The sequence below is a fragment of the Gymnogyps californianus genome, unplaced genomic scaffold (genome assembly GCF_018139145.2).
Source record: "Gymnogyps californianus isolate 813 unplaced genomic scaffold, ASM1813914v2 HiC_scaffold_137, whole genome shotgun sequence".
Lineage (NCBI taxonomy): Eukaryota > Metazoa > Chordata > Aves > Accipitriformes > Cathartidae > Gymnogyps > Gymnogyps californianus.
In genome coordinates this window covers 18,487-39,406 of record NW_026114018.1, presented here as the reverse complement: position 1 = coordinate 39,406, position 20,920 = coordinate 18,487, and the positions used below count along the sequence as shown (strand labels likewise).

The 20,920-nt window shown below is 42.2% G+C and overlaps 1 protein-coding gene and 1 long non-coding RNA gene across 2 annotated transcripts; one reads left to right on the top strand and one right to left on the bottom strand.

Annotated features, from left to right (window-relative positions):
• The first annotated feature begins 251 nt into the window (after window positions 1-251).
• LOC127028019 (uncharacterized) lies at window positions 252-4,706 on the top strand. Its single transcript, XR_007767920.1, has 2 exons — window positions 252-705; window positions 3,338-4,706. It is a non-coding gene; the product is annotated as an uncharacterized LOC127028019 (long non-coding RNA).
• Window positions 4,707-6,826: 2,120 nt separating this feature from the next.
• LOC127028020 (zinc transporter 5-like) lies at window positions 6,827-18,708 on the bottom strand. Its single transcript, XM_050913849.1, has 7 exons — window positions 18,582-18,708; window positions 18,179-18,301; window positions 17,062-17,128; window positions 14,515-14,600; window positions 12,994-13,081; window positions 7,807-7,977; window positions 6,827-7,170 (listed from the first exon to the last, which is right to left on the bottom strand). Exons 1-7 carry the CDS (start codon window positions 18,653-18,655, stop codon window positions 6,967-6,969), a joined length of 813 nt encoding a protein of 270 aa, XP_050769806.1. The 5' UTR covers window positions 18,656-18,708; the 3' UTR covers window positions 6,827-6,966.
• Between the last annotated feature and the right edge of the window lie 2,212 nt (window positions 18,709-20,920).

Below are 20,920 nucleotides of genomic sequence, written 5' to 3'. Positions count from 1 at the left end.
GGCCAACCTCTAGATTGGCATTCATAATAGAGATCTACTTTCCCTGAGTGGCCTTGCTTAAGGTGCAACCATTCAGCTAATCAGTCCCAACCTTCCTTCTCACTGGTGACTTCCCTGATTTGGGCCAGGTGGTCCACCTGTTGGTTCCATTTCGCAGCAGGGGTTCTGTCCCATGCGTGGCCCTTTACCCATCCCACCTTCAAAGGCCGGGATCTCCCTATTGCCGGGAGACGTTGCCAGTCCTCTGTGGGATTTGCAGGGAGTGTTGCGAGCGGCCTTGAACAATTAGACATAGCCTTGAAAGACATAGAATAAGGGAGTAAATAAGTGATAAAGCAGGTGCGCAGAAAAGAAGCTGAAGACTGAAATAACTTGGAACACAGATATGAGACCGAAGCCAGAAGACGTGTGTCTTGCTCGACAGCACCAATCAGAAGCTTAGCTGCGGCGCGTGAACAGAAAGTATTAACTAATCATGGAACAAGCCTGAGCGCGTGGACAGCTAATGAATCTATATAAGCACAAATTTGTAAACAATAAAGGCCTTTGGTTTTACCCGCACCAGAGTCCGTGAACCATCCCTACAAATGGCGCCCAACGTGGGGCACGAAACTACAGCATGGAACGTACATCGGTAGGGACTCCAGTTGGACGAATTCATCAGCGGAGGAGCTGAACGACCCAGGTCTCAATCACCAAATAAAGGTGAGCAACTGGAGCATTTTATTTTTTTTTTTAAATGGGGGCGCATATGTCTGTAGAAGCGTCCATTTTGCGGCTGTTATTGCAATTGTTAGCTAAGTGGGGAATCAAATGTGAGGAACAGACTATGAAAATGTTGTTAGTGTGGCTTAAAACGCACGGAGCTCCCACACAGTTGCATGAAGTATTTGATGTAGATAATTGGGAGAAAGCCGGCACGCTAATCTGGGAAGCAGCCTCACAAGGTGACCTTACGGCAGCTCAAATTATGACCACTTGGCGAGTAGTGACAGATAATTTACGGCAGATTAAGGCAGATAAAAAAGCTGCCGCTGCCGCCGCGAGTGCTATAGCTCCCCAGACCCCCCCGAAGAAACGACAGCGAGCGTAGGGGGAGAAAAAACTGCTTCCACTGTCAGACCTAAATCCCAAGATTTACAGGCTGCCTCAGTACCTCCGGAGGGTGAGCAGTGTAAGCTTGTGGATGCATCTGGACAATTGCCCGGTTTTACGCCAGCATCTGTAGCAATCCCTCCCGCCCTGCCGAAAGAAACGACATCGGACGGCATGGACTTTGATCCTAAAGATCGGTGGGCAAAGCTAAGGGAGGAGGCGATTAAGACAGGCGACCTTGAGGCAGCGAGTTGGTCCTTTCCTGTCCTGGTGCGGGATCAAGGACCAAATGAGTGGCAACCGTTCCATTGGGACTTAATCAAGGAGTTGCGAAAAACCATTATGAGCTATGGACTTTCTGCCCCCTTTTCTCAGAGTCTGTTAGAAAATGTTTTTACAGGACAATTGCTTACTCCTTATGATATATGCCAATTAGCCGCCATGATTTTAACGCCAACTCAGAAACTGTTATTTGCACAACGGTGGCAGGATCTGTGTGCCCAGGAAGCACTTGCGAATTTAGAAAAGCAGCCGAATGATCCATTACATGGAGCAGGCTTACCCCAGCTGCTAGGGCGGCCGCCGTTAGACGATCCGCGATTACAGGCACGACTTGACCCCGCGATTTTGCGTTTGACTGCCCGATTAGCTTATCAAGCCATGGTTAAAGTACCAGAGACAGGGAAAGCAGAAAAATCATTTACCCGTAAAAAAAAATAAAAAAAAAATAAAAAAAAAAATTACCTGTATTATGCAACAAATGAACGAGCCTTACATGCAATTTATTGATCGCTTGAGAGACGCTCTCGATAAGCAGATTGATAACGCTGAGGCAAAGGAAGCCCTATTACTTAAGCTAGCGGTTGAAAACGCTAATGTAGACTGTAAACGAGTATTACAAACCCTACCACAAGGGGCCGGTATCATACAGATGATCGAGGTCTGCAATAGAGTTGGCTCTATCTCGCACCAAACTGAAGCCCTTGCTGGGGCCTTTGTGGCAGCAGTGAATGTCCGACAACTAGCCCATGGAACATCCCAGTGTTTGTCATTAAAAAGAAAAATGGGAAGTGGCGTCTGCTACATGATCTGCGATGAATCAATGCAGTAATCGAAGACATGGGTTCACTGCAACCGGGTATGCTATCTCCCGCAATGATCCCCACGAATTGGAATATTATTATCATCGATTTAAAGGATTGTGTTTTTTACCATACCCTTAGCAGCGGAAGATACATCTAGATTTGCCTTTTCAGTACCCACGGAGAACTGTGAGGAACCTATGCAAAGATATCATTGGACAGTACTGCCACAGGGAATGAAAAATTCACCCACCATTTGCCAGCAATGTGTTGCCACTGCACTGACGCCAATTTGACAGCAGTACCCACAGTTAGTGTGCTCAAAACCATGTTGTTAAAAGAAAAAGGGGGAACCGTTGGAGACTCCCCGCAGACACGCTTAGCAAAAGCAATATATGTGTTGAATCATCTGTCCTTTACCCCTCATACTGAGACACCGGTGACGCTCTACCATTTTCACTCTTTAGGGGAGGTATCACAGCAAACATTACGAGATAAAAATGTACCTGTCATGGTGAAATCCCTACTAAATGGTAAATGGGAAGGTCCATTTACATTAATAACATGGGGGAGAGGGTATGCTTGTGTTTTGACAGATCACGGGCCCCGCTGGGTTCCAGCTCGATGTGTACGGCCAGTGCTCACAAAGCTGCCGGTACCAGGCAAACAACAGACAACCGCAAAAGACCCTGAAGGGCCTGCCGAGACATCAGAAGACATTTTGAGTGACAGCGCAAACTGTTTTGATGGGAAATGACTTGCTTGGGACAGTAAGGAGTTGTGTAACAGGCCTCGCTAGGCCGCAGGTGTCTATATGTCTAGTCTGTAAACGCTGCTGTGGATATATTACTGTACATTGTATATTTTGTAGAAAGTATTTGATTTATTTTAATGGTAATCAGCACATTTATCTGAATCATACTTTAGCACCATTGTGTATTCGCTGTAAGAGAATCAATAGTATACATAAGATCTATTCAATCCGTTATTTTTGTTGTTATACAGACCGGTATATAAAATGGAGAGGATAACGACCTTTTTAAGTTTGATTGGGTGTATACAAGCAATATGGGTGCCCCCACAACCAAAGACGAATGTGTGGGTCACGTTAGCGAATCTAACAGGACAAGATTTTATTTGCCTGTCTATTGTATCTCCAGGGAACCCTTTTTCAACATGTCTTGTCGGAGTCCTGGCGGATACCTGGCCCAACACTATCCAGTCCCAGCATTTGTGCTCCAGTTTCAACGCCTGTGTCGACAACTGGGACGGGTGGAGTGCTCATTTACCCCAATTACCACAGGAGCCACAAGAACTTGGACTCCTGGGTTCAGTTAAAATGGACAGCTGTTTGTATTTTAATTATTCAGGGCGCAATCGAATGACGGCGCAAAATATCAACTCGTCTCTGTCCATATATAGAAATAATACAGCCTGGTGCGACTATACTAGCCCAAATATTTCCAAATCTAGCAACGCACCTCTGGCGCTTCCCTCAGGGATCTTTTTTATCTGTGTCGATCGCGCATGGGGAGGAATACCATCTCATATAAAAGGAGGGTCTTGCAGTTTGGGGAGGCTCACTTTGCTAACACCAAATACATCAATAATTTTAATCACCGGCGCTCCAAGCGATCGACCCACGCCTTTAAGGCAGAGTGCAGGGATGATGTGGAATTTTGGAACAGTGAAAAGATAATTATGGCTTCTATAGCTGCGCCAGGGGTGGCAGCCTCACAGGCCTTAGCCACACTAAATAAGTTGGGATGTTGGCTAGCCAAGCAGACTAATGCTACTTCTCAAGCCTTGAGTAGTTTGCTTTTAGATGTTGATTCAGTAAGACATGCAACTTTGCAAAATCGCGCAGCAATTGGTTTCTTGCTTTTAGCACAGGAGCACGAGTGTGAAGACCTTGACAGTATGTGTTGTATGAATCTCTCCGATCACTCGGAATCTATTCACCGTAGCATTCAACAATTGAAAGAGGGAGTTAAAAAGCTACAAGTTGATGATGGATGGGGTTGGATAGAAAATCTTTTTAGTAACTGGGGAATTAATGATTGGCTTAAAGGTTTGATAAAGATTGGGCTAATTTTATTATGTGCTATTTGTGGCCTCCTGTTCATTATTCCGTGTTTGCTATCCTGTCTGCAAAGGGCCCTGCAGAGGATGATAAACACTGCATTTTGGGTAGAAAAACAAAAAGGGGGAATTGTGGGATTCACAGGGAGTGTTGCGAGCGGCCTTGAACAATTAGACATAGCCTTGAAAGACATAGAATGAGGGAGTAAATAAGTGATAAAGCAGGCACGCAGAAAAGAAGCTGAAGACTGAAATAATTTGGAACACAGATATGGGACCGAAGCCAGAAGACGTGTGTCTTGCTCGACAGCACCAATCAGAAGCTTAGCCGCGGCGCGTGAACAGAAAGTATTAACTAATCATGGAACAAGCCTGAGCGCGTGGACAGCTAATGAATCTATATAAGCACAAATTTGTAAACAATAAAGGTCTTTGGTTTTACCCGCACCAGAGTCCGTGAACCATCCCTACACACCTGTCCTGCCTATCCCTCCTGAAGAGCCTATAACTGTCCATCACAGCACCCCAGTCACAGGACTCATCCCACCAGATTTTGCTTATGCCAATGATGTCGTAGCTCTGGGACTGGGCCAAAGCTTCTAGCTCCTCTTGTTTATTCCTCATGCTGCACGCATTAGTATAGACATTTCAAGTGTGCTCCAGTGTACTCAGCACATCGTGGAGCAGACTGAAGGACCTCGCTAGCACACTGTCCCTCAAACATTGGTGTGCCATCCCATGGCTTATCACTAGCAAGCCTGGTTTTATCCCTTTCCCCATTCAAATCTAGTTTAAAGCTCTTTCGATGAGCCCTGCTAACTCTTGTGCAAAGATCCTTTTCCCCCTTTGAGAAAGGTGTACCCCATCTATCGCTAGCAGGCCTGGTGTTGTGTAGACCGACCCATGATCAAAAAACCCAAAATTCTGCTGGTGACACCAGTCAAGGAGCCAGGTATTGATCTGCTGGGTCTTCCTGTTTCTTCCCTCATCATTCCCTGCAATTGGAAGGATAGAGGAGAACACTACTTGTGCTCCTGAACCCTTAACCAGTCATCCCAAGGCCCTGAAGTCTCTTTTGATTGCCCTTGGACTTCTTATTGCAACTTCATCGCTGCCTACCTGAAAAATCAATAATGGATAATAATCCGAGGGCCGTACCAGGGTAGGAAGTTTTCTTGTAACATTTTTAACCCGAGCCCCAGGGAGGCAGCAGACTTCCCTAAGAAGTGGGTCCGGTCTGCATATTGGGCCTTCTGTTCCCCTCAGGAGAGAGTCTCCTATGACAATGACCTGTCTTTTTTTCTTAATGGAAGTGGTTTTGATGCAGGGTGTATGCTGACTTAACCTAGCTGACTGTTTAAATCTTAGGAATTAGTTTTGAGAAGGGTACACAAGGAAACATTTTTAATACATACATTTTCCCTGTACGATTTACTGCTCTTTATTAATTGGTCTGCCTATAAACTTTCTTTCCCATCTTTCAGATTCCATAATGGAATTCCTTAAAGTTATCATGGATACTTCAAGTTTCTCCCCCTATTTTCTTGGATAATTGCCAAAGAACGAAGAGAGATCTTCGCAAATGATGTTCTATCAATCTTGCTTACTGCATGATCTTTTCCTATTTGAGATAGAGAGAAGCTAGAAATAAAACCAGCCTACTCCAAAATGACATTACTCAATCCCACTCTTACTATTTTGTTGTCCCCATCCTTGAAGGCCTTATTAGGCTTATTGCTGGTAACGTTGAAATACCTCAATCTTGAATGGGACTCTACTGTTCCAATCATTATACAAGTATTTACTTACTGGTATAATAGTTATACATAGAACCAGTGCTGCACTGTGACAACAAATCAAACTGACCTGCCACTTACTGTAAAATTAGCATAAGAATCTTCTATTTTAACATACCATTTAATGAAACTACTGTATCAAGGGTCACTTTAAAAACAATCAATCATGGGAACCTTTTAAAGAATAACTCTTTTTACTGTACTATGTATGTACTACTGTGATTGAGTTTGAAAAAAAAACCATGCACTTACCAGATATAGGCACAAGAAACAGAAGATCTGCCTAGAATCATACTCCTCAGGGATTTGTTTCAGTGATTCCTTAATAAACCGGGGTAACGACTGAGAGCTCTGCTGTAATGCATCACCCATGCATTAACCCAAGTTATAGAGAGGAGTGCCTTCAGGGGAATAGCCAATAAGGGTGCCTTTCTGCCTTTTCCTGGAGGGGGGAGGACAGAATATTGGCAACTACAAGGAAAGTATTGAAGTTTTTGTTGCCGTTTCTAAGCTTCACAGCTATTTTATAACCTGTTTTATCAGCAATCAAAGCTTACATGAAATTTGCAGGCAGCAAAGTGACTGCCAGTTTCATCTTGAGGTTTTATCATTAGATTTCATTGCTATGTAAGATTAGATCATCACTTCCACAACAGATCTATTACATTCTTTTTTTGTAGACAGTAAAAGAGCACAAAGTTACAGGCCCTTTTTATTCAAATGAATCCATAAAAGCTCATCCAAAAGAATTTTGCACACATCCATTTTCTGATTGGCTTCCCAGTCACATGGACAATGGATTTATTAAAAGATAAATAAGAATACGTACATAAAATGAAGACAGCACTCACTACCACTCCTCCAGAAAGAATGTGCTCTGTGCTTTCATGGTGTGGTGGCTTGTTCATAGCTCAAAGCTGGTCTGTTATTGGATGTGTCCAAAAGTTGCTAAAAAGCAGTGCACTAATGAAAATAAGAAAGGATCCATATCGAGCACACTTGGAAGCTTCCATCTTGACAGAGCATATGGACTCCACATAGAAATCCAGGATCACAACAAAAAAGACGACTGTTATGAAAGGCATGATGAGAGAAGACCAAGACTCTACTCTACTCTGCAACAAAAAATACATTTCAAACAGGATTGTTCACCATTAGATGCTTGTATATACAGCATTAAATCTAGTTCACTTTCATTACAAATGTTTTCAGCAATCCATCAAAACATAAATACTTTTATACTTTCAATTTATCATATAAAACCAACATTCCAGCTACAGAAAGACACATATAGCTAATATGCATTACTGTAGCTTATTTTAAATACTTTCATGTACTTAAAAGTAATGCCATGTGCAATGCCATGTTTGCAGTGGTCTATTCTCCCTAAGCAGGAAGGCATAATGGACACGTCTTTAAATTACAATAATCTAATCCTCGGGGAAAAAAAAGATCCCTGTATTTATACAGTCATTAATACTTGTGCAATGTTAGTATATGAATCCAGGATATAATATCTGAAGCTAGAAAGATGAAATAAAGTTATCACATAAAAGAGGAAATTAAGGTATCACACAAAGATATACATCAAAATATAGAGGAAAAATTTCAAACAGAGCTTACTAGAAAAATAAAGATGACAACTTTGGTAGTTTTAAAGATATTTTAAAGGAAAGATTTAAGTTGCACTTCACAAGCAGAAGCATTACAAAAAATGATTTATTTTTGCTAACATGTACTTGCTATCTTACCTCTGTTGTCAGAGAGAGGACGATGACCAATGGGCACAACAGAAGGACAGAAACAAGATGAGACAAAGCTTGAAGACACTTGGCTCCACCTACATCTACAGATAGCTTTTGGGAAACCATGTGAAAACCAACCTTACAGCACAATGTCAGTACCAGAAGCAGTACTCCTCCCTGGAAACAGAGAGATCCCGTTAGCATTTCTTAAGAGCCAAATACCTCACTCCAAAGTGACACTTACATGAAAAAAAAAAAATTAATATGCTTTATCCAGAACAAAAAACAAAGACAGGATATTTCCTCTAATTGTTACTCTAGTTCAAAACAGTAATAAAGCATATGTGGTTATACCTCAGCACTATTCACAATAGCCTAATATGACTTAAAATTTAAAACTCTCAATAATGTTAGTTGGCATACAACAGCAGCAAATTGGTAGCGAACGGCATATGGGGAAAAAGAAAAATCACACAAAACTCGGTTTCCCATCTCCCATTATAAAAAAAAAGTGTTGAAAGCATACGTAAACCCCAAAAGTGTCATGTCACCTTGGCCTCTAATACTTTCACAACCTTTTCATTCACTTACCTTTAATCGCATCGTACCATATTTCTTCACAATATTTTCTTTCAAAATTGTTCTATAAATTAATCACAAAATACTCCACACACAGCTTCCCATCTCCCTTAGATCACACTTTGCGCACAGTTAACCAGTCTCTCAAACATTTATTTTGATATTAATACTTTCTCAGCTGCTCCAGATATCTCCCCCCCCCATGCAGTCACTTTAGCAACAAGACTAAGCTAACAGAACAACTCAACCAACCAGGTCAATCCCATACAGTAAGATTTTGATACTCAGTTATTCATCCCACCAATTATAATGGGACTATACTACTGAAAGTATCAGAAGTATCAGAATCTGTCTTCAAATACAAGTGTCTAATGTAAAGGAAAGACTGGGGAAAGATAAAGCAGCAGCAACAAAACATAGACCCTAAAAGTGATCAAGAAATGGCTCGTATGCAATGCATTATGAACATCCAGAACACTGATGAAATGGAGTACTTTATGATAATTTTAATGAGACATTTTAGGTTACGCATTACAGCAAAGTCCTTATCAGCTATACAAGTTGAATATTGTATGGTTTGACTTGCTATGTGGTTTGGTTCAGTCCCAGTTTGGGTTCAACTGAAATTGAAGCTGCTCTTAATCAAGATGTAAAAATTACAGTGCTAGTTCAGTTCCAACTTGGGGTGCAGATACTGAACTTTTTGGTTTTTATTTAGTCTTAGATTAACTCTGAGCTGGTGAAATTCTTACCTACAAAACTTAGATAAATATTAACCTACTAAAATACAAATTATTTACCTTGTGATCTGCAATGCCCAGGATTGTACAGAGAACATGAGTAAGAGCACTGTTATGATGCCCCTCAGCTAAATAAAAAAATTAAGGAAGAGTTTCATTTGATGATTTTTATTTATTTATTTATTTATTAAAACCAAAGAACAGGTAGAGGTAGCAGAAGACCATGGAAAGCAGAAGTAAGCAAACTGAGCTTTAAGGTTCGTCAGATCCTTAAAATTTAGGAAAGAGGAAAATATTTCCACAGAAAATAAATAGCTAAAAATATTTTTTTGGGGGGGAAGAAAAAAAAAAAAAAGAGTATTTTAAAACACAAGAATATAGTCACTGCACAGCAGTCATGATACAGGATTTATGTTAATTTTGGCAACTAGACTTAGAAAACTATACTCAACAGCATTAAAAATTAGCTCAATTTTCACTAAAAGCACTAAACAGTGAGGTGTCTAAAATATGATCTATATCTTTCCAGTTTCTAAATATTTAAACTTCAGAAAACTAAGAATAATTGACAAGCACAATCCAGCAAATATTCAAGTAACGATAGCTTTTGGGAAAACTACTAGAGGGCACCTTAACAATGAATTAACTCACTGAAAACTCAGTGGATTAATCAATACTATTTCTGAATATACCATTTGGATCTGTAATTCCATGTTTTCATCCTTCCTTGAGAAAGTTTACTTTCACCTTGTTATCATCTACATGACTTTGTTTTTACTGCCCATCCTTAGATGTACCACTTTTTTCCAGTATACTTCACTATGATGAGAAGACCTGTTGAAAACTTACTTCAAAATCACTTCCAATTTACTCAGCGGCTTTGGAAGCATGTTAGCTAGCTTCCATTTGCAGTTTAAAGTCCATTGTTGTTGGAGCTACTGCAGGCTATTTCACATCACTTTTCAGCCTAGCAGATGAACTGTGACTACTGTGTTTGCAAAAGCACAAAACAATCTTTCTGGATATACCAAAAAGACTGCCAGCCAGGCTGCCAACCATTTACTGCACACACTTAGGCTACAGCCATTATGTCTAGAATTTCTAAATAAAGGAAAGCTGATCAAAAAAGCTTCTAGCAATCCTAAGTGATCTGATATGTGCAAATGGGAAGGAACCTTTAACTACAACTTAAAATCTGTCGCTGTGTTCTAAGTTATCAACAAAGCAAGCAATGCCATTTGTTCGGTTGTAAATATCAGTATTTAGATGTAAAAGTAAAATCTTATGCTATAATATTATTGAAAGCTAAGATTCCTATCAAGAAAAATGCAAGCATATTTAATTTGGTGCATTCAACTTCACATTCTATTCTCTCTGTTCCAGTAATAATAAGCACTTGCTCTTACACATAGCAAGAAAGTATGCTATGTTCTGCTATTTTAGTCATGAGGTCATCATTATCAAAAAGTAGTAAGCAGATGACAGCTATGATGAAAAACGCAGCACCTCTTGTCTATAAAAAAAAAAAATTAAAATTTTATAATATGCTGTAACAATTAATGTAAAAAATTCCAGGAAATCAGCCCCCTTCCCCCCCTTCCTGATCAATGTAAGCATATTTTAGTTCAGTAAGAAAAACATGAGAAAAACACATTTTTTGAAAAAGTGACCTTGACAATATAATTTTATATTTATTCCAGTTTTTTGATTTACCAGATAACTCAGGGCAAATCACCACTGTAACAAGCTAGAAACCTGTATCTTACGAACTTCAAGTGTGATTGCTTCCTTCTTCATGGTGTATTTCTGCCTGCCAGAACACACAGCTACTTAAGCCTAATGATTTAATACTTTGTAGTATCAAGGAGCTATAAACAAGATCTAGTGGACAAACTGTAGAATTTTGTCTTAGGGGAGATAAAGGCTAGAGCACTGTGCAAAGGCTCTGAGAAAGCAGAGCTCTGCAGTGCTTTCGTGAGGAAGGGACAGAAGTAACTATGAAAACCCAACTCCCTGAGCTTTTACCACCCTGACTTAAAACACTGCAATTTTGGCATTCATCATCTGGGCAAAACACTGAGATCTACAGCTAAAAACTATTATTACAATTCATCTTCTGAAGCCAAATACAGCTATCACATTCTTGTTTTGGAAAGTCAGCTGACTTCTCTTCACCACAGTTCACTTCATAAAGCTGAAACATTCAGAGGACAGGGTTATCGCTCCATTATTTCTACTGCCTTAGACATACAGCTTAACTGCCAAGCGTGGCTGTCGTGGTTTAACCCCAGCCAGCAACTAAGCACCACGCAGCCGCTTCCCCCTCCCCCTCCCAGTGGGGTGAGGAGGAGGAAAGGGAAGGAAAAAAAGTAAAACTCGTGGGTTGAGATAAGAACAGTTTAATAACTAAAGTAAAATATAATACTAACAATAGTAATAATGAAATATAATAATAATAGTAATGAAAAGGAATGCAACAAAAGAAGGGGGGGGGAAGAAAAAAAACCAGTGATGCACAATGCAATTGCTCACCACCCGCTGACCGATGCTCAGTTAGTTCCCGAACCGCGATCTGCGCCTCCCGGCCAGCTCCCCCCTGTTTATATACTAGGCATGACGTTCCATGGTATGGAATACCTCTTTGGCTAGTTCAGGTCAGCTGCCCCGGCTATGCTCCCTCCCAGCTCCTTGCCCACCTGCTTGCTGGCAGAGCACAGGAAGCTGAAAAGTCCTTGGCTTAAGATAAGCGCTACTTAGCAACAGCTAAAACATCAGAGTGTTATCAACATCATTCTCACACTAAATCCAAAACACAGCACTGTACCAGCTACTAAGAAGAGAGTTAACTCTGTCCCAGCCGAAACCAGGACAGTGGCCCACTAAGATACTGATTGACAAAGAACCTCTCTGAAGCTCTACATTTACCCTTTGAGTGAATGGCTGGAGAAAGAATTTATCTTCTAGATGAACAGCTTCATGCTGGATGCCCTAAACATCTCAATTTGAGGGGGGTGGGGGGTCAGAGCAGACAACTGTGCTATTCACTCTAAGCCCAGCCTAAAAGCAATAAGGGGACTCCAGCAGAAGTTATGAGATTTCAAAACTCTCAGCCTGAGGTAGCACCAAAGCCAGACTTTCTCTTACCCAGCAAGTACTCTAGCCTCAGGTATATGACATCATAAGGTATCTTCCTCTGACTATCACTGTTTTTGAGTGAAAGTGGCCAAGACTGCTGGGATGAGCTCATTCCATTTAAGGCTGATTAGGCACAATTATAGAACAACTTGTGAAATTGTGTGTAATGGGACTCAGACAAAAGACGTCTCAGGTATAGATCTCTGATTAAGTGAAAGACTGGGTCCAAGAATTCAGCATATACAGGCTCATGCAGAAATTACTTAGAGAATTTTTTGCAGAAAAACGAAGTATGTGAAAAGCTACAGACACTGAAGAGGATAGGCGAGGATCTGGAGACTGCATTGCTGGACTTCAGTGCCTAAAGGCCAGGACCACTTTACACACATATGTCCTTTTTTGTCAGTTTGAACCCAAAAATCCCTTTAGGAAGAATGTTGAAGTGAAAAAAAAACAAAACAAAACAAAACATTCTCCAGGCTTTTTTTCACCTACAAACAGAAAAACTTCTCAGATGTCTGTCATGGATCTCAAACACCTTCACCTACTGTTTCTCTCTTCATGTCATATTTCTTATTTCAAGTAGTACATCTTATAATTTCACCACTAATTAAACTAAAAAAACCCGACACACAGTTTCTATGAACATAGTTCTGAAAAGCTGTTTGTTCTGGGTAGAGATACTTGTATTTATAGCATTCAGTATTTTTTACATTTGGTAAAATACATTTTTAAATACCTTTGTTGGTCCTCCACCTGAGCTTGTGAACAAGACACTAAGGAGTGATAGCACAACCACATCACTGTGCTCAAACAGCAACAGTGTCCTATAAAAAAAAGTAAAATAAACACTTATGTCTGTTTACAAGGAGTTTGCCTCACAAGCTTGATTATTTCAGCTAAAATTCAATGAAGCAGCAGTTAAAAATTTATCCTGTGATTTCAACAACAAGTTTAAACAATTCAAAAGGATAATTGCAAATCTATTTGCCTTCACCAGCAATAAATCTAGCTGGTGACAGTTAGACATATCACAAAACTAAGACCACCTTAACTCAAGGAACAGATTAAAATTATTCATTTATAGATTACTTTAAATTGTAATTTCTTCCAGTAACACAACAAGATACTAACTTGCTCAAGATGGAATTATTATTCCCATTACAATACCTCCTCTAAACCAAAGTTTCTGGCTCCCAGAAAAAGAGGTCCTGTTCTGCTGTATTACATCCTGTTTATTGAGGTGTTGATGGTCTAGTAGTTTATGCAACCTCAGAACCTCTTAATTGCTGAAAATAAGAAATTCTAACTTGCACACTATCTCCTTCAGATAGCAAAGGCTGACAAACAAGCTATATTGACAGCTTTCCAGAGCAGAACACAAAAGTAATAATTGCTGTCAAGTTTACCAAATGCTTCTGCCATTCTCCGCATAGCAATACAACCTACTAGGGCCCATGTTACTGGTTCTGTTTGGGAAGACTGCCAGCATCCAGAAAGGCACTACAATATTTCTTAAAGAAATCCTATTATTCTTAGGTATGCCTTTTCTCCTGTGTAGAGGATAAAGCTTCAATTTCATAAAAATGTATCATTTAAGGCTTTACCTTCCTCTCTCTAATGAAAGATGCTTTTCTAATACGTTAACCTTCATTTTTGGAAGTCTAATGTTATTCTTTTATAGTTATTCAGTCAGTACGGCTAACAAACAGCACAAGTGATTTTACTCTGAGTATACACACTAACGCTACCCAATTCCAACACAGCACAGGCAAATGACCAGATAAAGCAGTGCCCTGCAACAAATGCAGAAATGAATTCTAGTCACCTGGCACAGGAGTACAAGCTGCTATCACTAGGTGTCAAGCCATGGATTTCAAACAGTTAAATAAACAATTTGGGTTACGTAAATGAGACTAGGGAAACATGAAAACCACAGTCAGTACAATAGTCAGTGATCTTGTTGTATCACTCACATCAATAGTTTAACCACTATCAAGAATTTCACTGGCGTCTTGTCAAAGAATGAATGAAGAAAATGACAAGTTCTACAGAAAATTACATGTAGCTTTTCCCAAGCACAACAGAGTTCACAGGAAAAAGCATAAAGGTTCATTTAAAATTTAAAAAAATAAAGCAAGAGGCTGGCATCATGGGCTGACGGACACAAAACAAAAAACAAAGGGGCAAGACAGGGAAAGATCACAAAAAATATTAGCTTAAAAAGATAAAACATTATTTACAGTAAATATATATTTACCTCAGTGGTCCACAAAGAGTAAGGTCAAAAAACCACAAGAGTGAAATGATACATCCCACAACAGCATGCTTAAAAATGTTGATCCACTACAAAAGAAAGGTATTTCATTATCATTTTCTCCACAGTTTCAAAATAAACACCCCATTATTAGCATTCTTTTAGCACAGTAGCTGTAGAAATAGAGGGGAAAACATATGCTCTGCAAGTTCTGCAAAACTGAGAGTATGATTATCTTCTTCTTACCTACTTTGCCAGGCAGCTTAGCTTTGTTTGGACATATTATTAACCAGAATTTTTTATTTCTTTTCTACCACAGTATTAGATTCTGTGGTACAGTCTGAGATCTCTTTAAAAAAAACACCTGAAAAAATACACTGAAAAAAATTCAACTCCATTTACCCGTCAAAAATGCTGTTTATTTTATAATCCATTGTATGTATCTGATGAACATATACAGAACTAGATAAAACATCCAAGATAAAGAGATTAAGACCTTAAGTCTACAAATATTTATGCATGTGTTAAATTCTTTCTTCAGGAAGTAGGTTCTAATTCAGCTATTCAATAAATTATTAACTTTTCTTCAAAAACTTGCATTTAAAGTAATTCATTTTGGAAATACATTAAACAAGACAAAGTGCCTATGACAAACATCACATCTTCAAAATCCAGAATTTTAATTTTTTTAGCAAAAGTGAAACCATAAACGGACAGATTTTTCCAAACACAAATCAAAGATGCTATTTATTCCATATATGTCTAATCATGAAAGCAGTTAACATTTGGAATATTTCTGAGGCTGTCCTTCAGATTCTCTCTACTTAGCACATACACTGATAACATTGTGCATGGATCAAGTTTTTGCACACACAATTACATAAAAACAAGATGAATATGGAACAGATGAAGAAAATGTATTTCTTACAAAGCAGGAGGTTTCAGCCTGAGCCCTACTCTGACTTCTCAGGAGACTGGGAACTCAACACAGGTCTGAAGAGCAGTTAGACTAGCCCCTCATCACAATGCACCAGTGGTGGGGGGCATGACTGGAGCACTTTGACATTCTGGCAGTCCAGAAATTGCCCTTTGAAAATGTCAAAGTCAGCTAAGTAGACTAAGCTCTTTTTGAAAATCCAGTCCTCAAAACAGATGCTTGCATGGAGCCAAAGACCAATCTTTTCACGATACTCTCAAAAGTTGACAAAAGCTAAAAATGCTGATCATTTTTTACAGCGCACTAGACATATAGTTACACACTTCTGGAAGTTGCAACCTGTGGCGGGTTGACCCTGGCTAGATGCCAGGTGCCCACCAAAGCCGCTCTATCACTCCCCCTCCTCAACTGGACAGGGGAGAAAATAAAACGAAAGGCTCGTGGGTCGAGATAAGGACAGGGAGATCACTCACCAATTACCCTCATGGGCAAAACAGACTTGACTTGGGGAAAAATTAGTTTAATTTATTGCTAGTCAAATCAGAGCAGGATAATGAGAAATAAAACCAAATCTTAAAACACCTTCCCCCCCACCCCTCCCTTCTTCCCAGGCTTAACTTTACTCCTGATTTTTGCTACCTCCTCCCCCCCCGAGCAGCGCAGGGGGATGGGGAATGGGGGTTTCAGTCAGTTCATCACACATTATTTCTGCCGCTCCTTCCTCCTCAGGGGGAGGGACTCCTCACACTCTTCCCCTGCTCCAGCATGGGGTCCCTCCCACGGGAGACAGTCCTTCACGAACTTCTCCAACATGAGTCCTTCCCATGGGCTACAGTTCTTCACGAACTGCTCCAGCATGGGTCCCATCCACGGGGTGCAGTCCTTCAGGAACAGACTGCTCCAGCATGGGTCCCCCATGGGGTCACAAGTCCTGCCAGCAAACCTGCTCCAGCGTGGGCTCCTCTCTCCACGGGGCCACGGGTCCGCAGGTCCTGCCAGGAGCCTGCTCCAGCGCGGGCTTCCCACAGGGTCACAGCCTCCTTCGGGCATCCACCTGCTCCGGTGTGGGGTCCTCCAGGGGCTGCAGGTGGATATCTGCTCCACCATGGACCTCCATGGGCTGCAGGGGGACAGCCTGCCTCACCATGGTCTTCACCACAGGCTGCAGGGGAATCTCTGCTCCAGCGCCTGGAGCACCTCCTCCCCCTCCTTCTTCACTGACCTTGGTGTCTGCAGGGTTGTTTCTCTCACATATTCTCACTCCTCTCTCTCTGGCTGCAACTGCTACTCCCCTGTAACTTCTTTTCCTTTCTTAAATATGTTATCACAGAGGCGCTACCACTGTTACTGATTGGCTCGGCCTTGGGCAGCGGTGGGTCTGTCTTGGAACCCGCTGGCATTGACTTTATCGGACATAGGGGAAGCTTCTAGCAGCTTCTTACAGAAGCCACCCCTGTAGCCCCCCTGCTACCAAAACCTTGCCACACAAACCCAATACACAACCACATCTTCCAAGTGGAGTAACCTTTGTTCCGCTTTCATTTTTTTTGCAAGAGCCATGTTGTCAAGAATATCTACAAAGATGTGAATCACTATTACATATGTCAACTCACCTGATGCTTGGTTATCACTTTTCCAGAAGAAAATGATTTTTGAAACAAAACCATAAAAAATGCAGACCTGTTAAAAGTAGAAAGTTTTCTCTATTAGTATATTAGCAGTCAGCTTTTTATTCAAACCAGCTCTAAATAACTAGGTCTCTCCTCATATCAGGCTCAGATAACAAAACTGCTTCCTCTACATTTTTCACTAAAAGGCCACATTGACCACACTCACTGGTTGTATTTTCCCTGCTGCGTTATGTTTGTCAGATACCAGTACAGAGTTGATGACAAATGAACTTCAGTTCTGGTCAATTTTACATACAAGGTTTTCAAGAATAGCTAATGAGAAGTCTATCCGTGATTTACAAAAATCAAAATAACTGATCTCAGAAGTTTTGAGGAGAAATAATACTATGTTTTTTATTAGCAAGATACATCCACCCAAAGGCTTCTTCACATATGGAATGCTGAATACACAGTCTTGTTAGAAATGGTAAGAAACAGCACGCATCTTTCTAAACTGTGATCAAAAGCAATGGGGAAAAAGACTACGGTGCTTGGGAACACACAAGTGAGAAGCCCAGAAATGTAAACAAATTTGAAATAAAAGGGAAAAATGAGGTTCCAAATGTTCCAACTCTGCCAAGTTTATTATAGAAATGCTCTTCCACATCATATCAGCTAAACATCAAGCAGGATTGTGTCTGCAAAGGTTGTTTCTGTATACTCGCTATCAGCTTCTACATTTTAGTTCTCAGTCAGGGAAAAACAGCAGTTGAAGCTCACAAGAACTACAGGAATACAAATTATAAGGAAGAAAGCTTGTCTTCTACACCTTTCTTAAGAAAATTTGGACACTCCTGAGTTTCCTATGATCAGTACCATCGTAGTATGATCTATTTTAAAGTAGCAAATACATTGAAGTTTCTGAAATTATAGTGAGCATAGATATGAAGGAAAAACACTGCTATGATCAGAATATTTCCTGGATCCATTGCTATGCCGCCTTCTCCTCCTCGATTAATCTATAATAACACAATGCAATGTATAAGCTTGATGCTGACAAAGAAGACCGTAGACAGTGCCGTAATGGCGGCGGACAAGGCTTCACCCTCAGTGCACTCACCCCAGCTGTACTATAAAGAAAAACTGCACAAGGTGGACCCCTTTCAGAAGATCGTTGGATTCAAGCAGCCCCACAGCTTTCAAAACCTTGGCGAAGCACAGCAGGACGATATACCGAGTCAGCCTGCAAAAGGGGAGAGGGCAGTTTGCATCTGCGACCACGCGCATGCCATAGCTCTCCGGGCCCAGGACCCGCCGTGGGGAGGCAGCCCCCCTCCCCCTCCCCGGTGACCCTGCGCCTCATGCGGAGGAGGCCGCCGGCTCCCGCCGTCCCCGGAAGGCTCAAGGGCGATGCTCGCTGCTCCCCAGCGGGAGGGACGGCGACGGGCAGCCCCCCGAGGCCGGGGCTCGCCCGAGGCACCCCTCACCCAGCGGAGCGGCCGTCCCCCTCCCGCGGCTGTTACCGGGCGCTGGGCACATCCACGGGCCCCAGTACTCCGCCGCCGGCCAAGGCCTGCCCGCTATACTTCTCCCCCATGCCGGAGCGGGGGAACGGGCACGGCCCCGCACCCGCGCGAGGGAAGGGGTGCAAGCGCGGGCACTCAGACGCGGCGCGACCCGCCTCCCCCGCCGCGGAGACACCTCATCCTCCGCGGCCGGCCGGCCGGCCACCGCTGCAGGAGGGGGACGGGAGACCGACGGGAGGCGGGGCCGGCCACGTCCGCGGGCGCCGGAACCGCTGCTGGGGCGCGGGTGCAGGAAGCGGTGGGGGTGTTCCCTACCGATGGAGGAGCCCTGAGAGGTTAGGCTTTGGCCATGGTCTTTTAGGGTGGGATTCAGCTGCCCTCACTGAGACATCTGCCACGTGCAGTCTGCTGTCCCCAAAGCATCTTGGTTGTTCTTCAACTGCGGGTGCAGGAAGGTGCGTGTCCTCTGTGGGTCCTCCCTTGTGTCTGTCTTGGGTGTCTGATGCAAAAAGAAGCTTTGTGATTTTACATTGTATTGTTTTATAGAGACCTTTTTTTTCCCATTTAGTGAACTGAAGGTTTTTTGTATGTGATGCTTTATACCTGACAATATTATACTTAAGAGGGAAGTCATGGATTCCTTGTGCACAGGCATACAGACCATGAGTGAAACTGAGATTTAAAAATGATAGAATCATAAAATCATAGAATCGTTTAGGTTGGAAAAGACTCTTAAGATCATCGAGTCCAACCATTAACCTAACGCTACCAAGTCCACCACTAAACCATGTCCCTAAGCGCCATGTCTACACGTCTTTTAAATACCTCCAGGGATGGTGACTCCACCACTTCCCTGGGCAGTCTGTTCCAATGCTTGACAACCCTTTCGGTGAAGAAATTTTTCCTAATATCCAATTGTCGTGGTTTAAACCCAGCCAGCAACTAAGCACCATGCAACTGCTCACCCCTCCCCCCTCCCAGTGGGATGTGGAGGAGGATCAGAAAAAAAAAAGGTAAAACTCATGGGTTAAGATAAGAACAGTTTAATAACTAAAGTAAAATAAAATATAATACTAAGAATAATATAATAATAATAATAATAATAGTTGTAATGAAAAGGAATATAACAAAAAAAAAAGAAATAAAACCCAAGAAAAGACAAGCAATGCACAATGCAGTTGCGCACCACCTGCTGACCGATGCCCGAGCAGCGATCTGCCCCTCCCGGCCAACTCCCCACTGTTTATATACTGAGCATGACGTTCCATGGTACAGAATACCCCTTTGGCTAGTTCAGGTCAGCTGTCCTGGCTATGTCCCCTCCCAGCTTCTTGTACACCTGCTTGCTGGCAGAGCATGGGAAACTGAAAAGTCCTTGGCTTAAGATAAGCGCTACTTAGCAACAACTAAAACATCAGAGTGTTATCAACATCATTCTCACACTAAATCCAAAACACAGCACTGTACCAGCTACTAAGAAGAAAATTAACTCTATCCCAGCTGAAACCAAGACACCAATCTAAACTTCCCCTGGAGCAACTTGAGGCCATTTCCTCTCATCCTATCACTTGGTACTTGGGAAAAGAGACTAACACCCACCTCACTACAACCTCCTTTCAGGTAGTTGTAGAGAGCAATAAGGTCTCCCCTCAGCCTCCTTTTCTCCAGGCTAAACCACCCCAGTTCCCTCAACTGCTCCTCATAGGACTTGTTCTCCAGACCCTTCACCAGCTTTGTTGCTCTTCTTTGGACACTCTCCAGCACCTCAATGTCTGTCTTGTAGTGAGGGGCCCAAAACTGAACACAGTATTCGAGGGGTGGCCTCACCAGTGCCAAGTACAGGGGGACAATCACTTCCCTAGTCCTGCTGGCCACACTATTTCTGGTACAAGCCAGGATGCTATTGGCCTTCTTGGCCACCTGGGCACACTGCTGGCTCATGTTCAGCTGGCTGTCGACCAACACCCCCAGGTCCTTTTCTGCCGGGAAGCTTTCCAGCCACTCTTCCCCAAGCCTGTAGCGTTGCATGGGGTTGTTGTGACCTAAGTGCAGGACCTGGAACTTAGCCTTGTTGAATCTCATACAGTTGGCCTCGGCCCATCAATCCAGCCTGTCCAGATCCCTCTGTAGAGCCTTCCTACCCTCAAGCAGATCAACACTCCCGCCCAACTTGGTGTCGTCTGCAAACTTCCTGAGGGTGCACTTGATCCCCTCATCCAGATCATTGATAAAGATATTAAACAGAACTGGCCCCAATACTGAGCCCTGGGGAACACCGCTTGTGACCGGCTGCCAACTGGATTTAACTCCATTCACCACAACTCTTTGGGCTCAAC

What these genes read in the sequence shown, in the direction of transcription:
- LOC127028020 (XM_050913849.1), bottom strand. Translation starts at nt 18,655, where the DNA reads ATGGGGGAGAAGTATAGCGGGCAGGCCTTGGCCGGCGGCGGAGTACTG. An exon ending in GTGGATGTGCCCAGCGCCCG is followed by an intron (nt 18,302 to 18,581) that starts GTAACAGCCGCG and finishes CCCCTTTTGCAG; the next exon opens with GCTGACTCGGTATATCGTCC. An exon ending in TTCTTTATAGTACAGCTGGG is followed by an intron (nt 17,129 to 18,178) that starts GTGAGTGCACTG and finishes TACTTTTAACAG; the next exon opens with GTCTGCATTTTTTATGGTTT.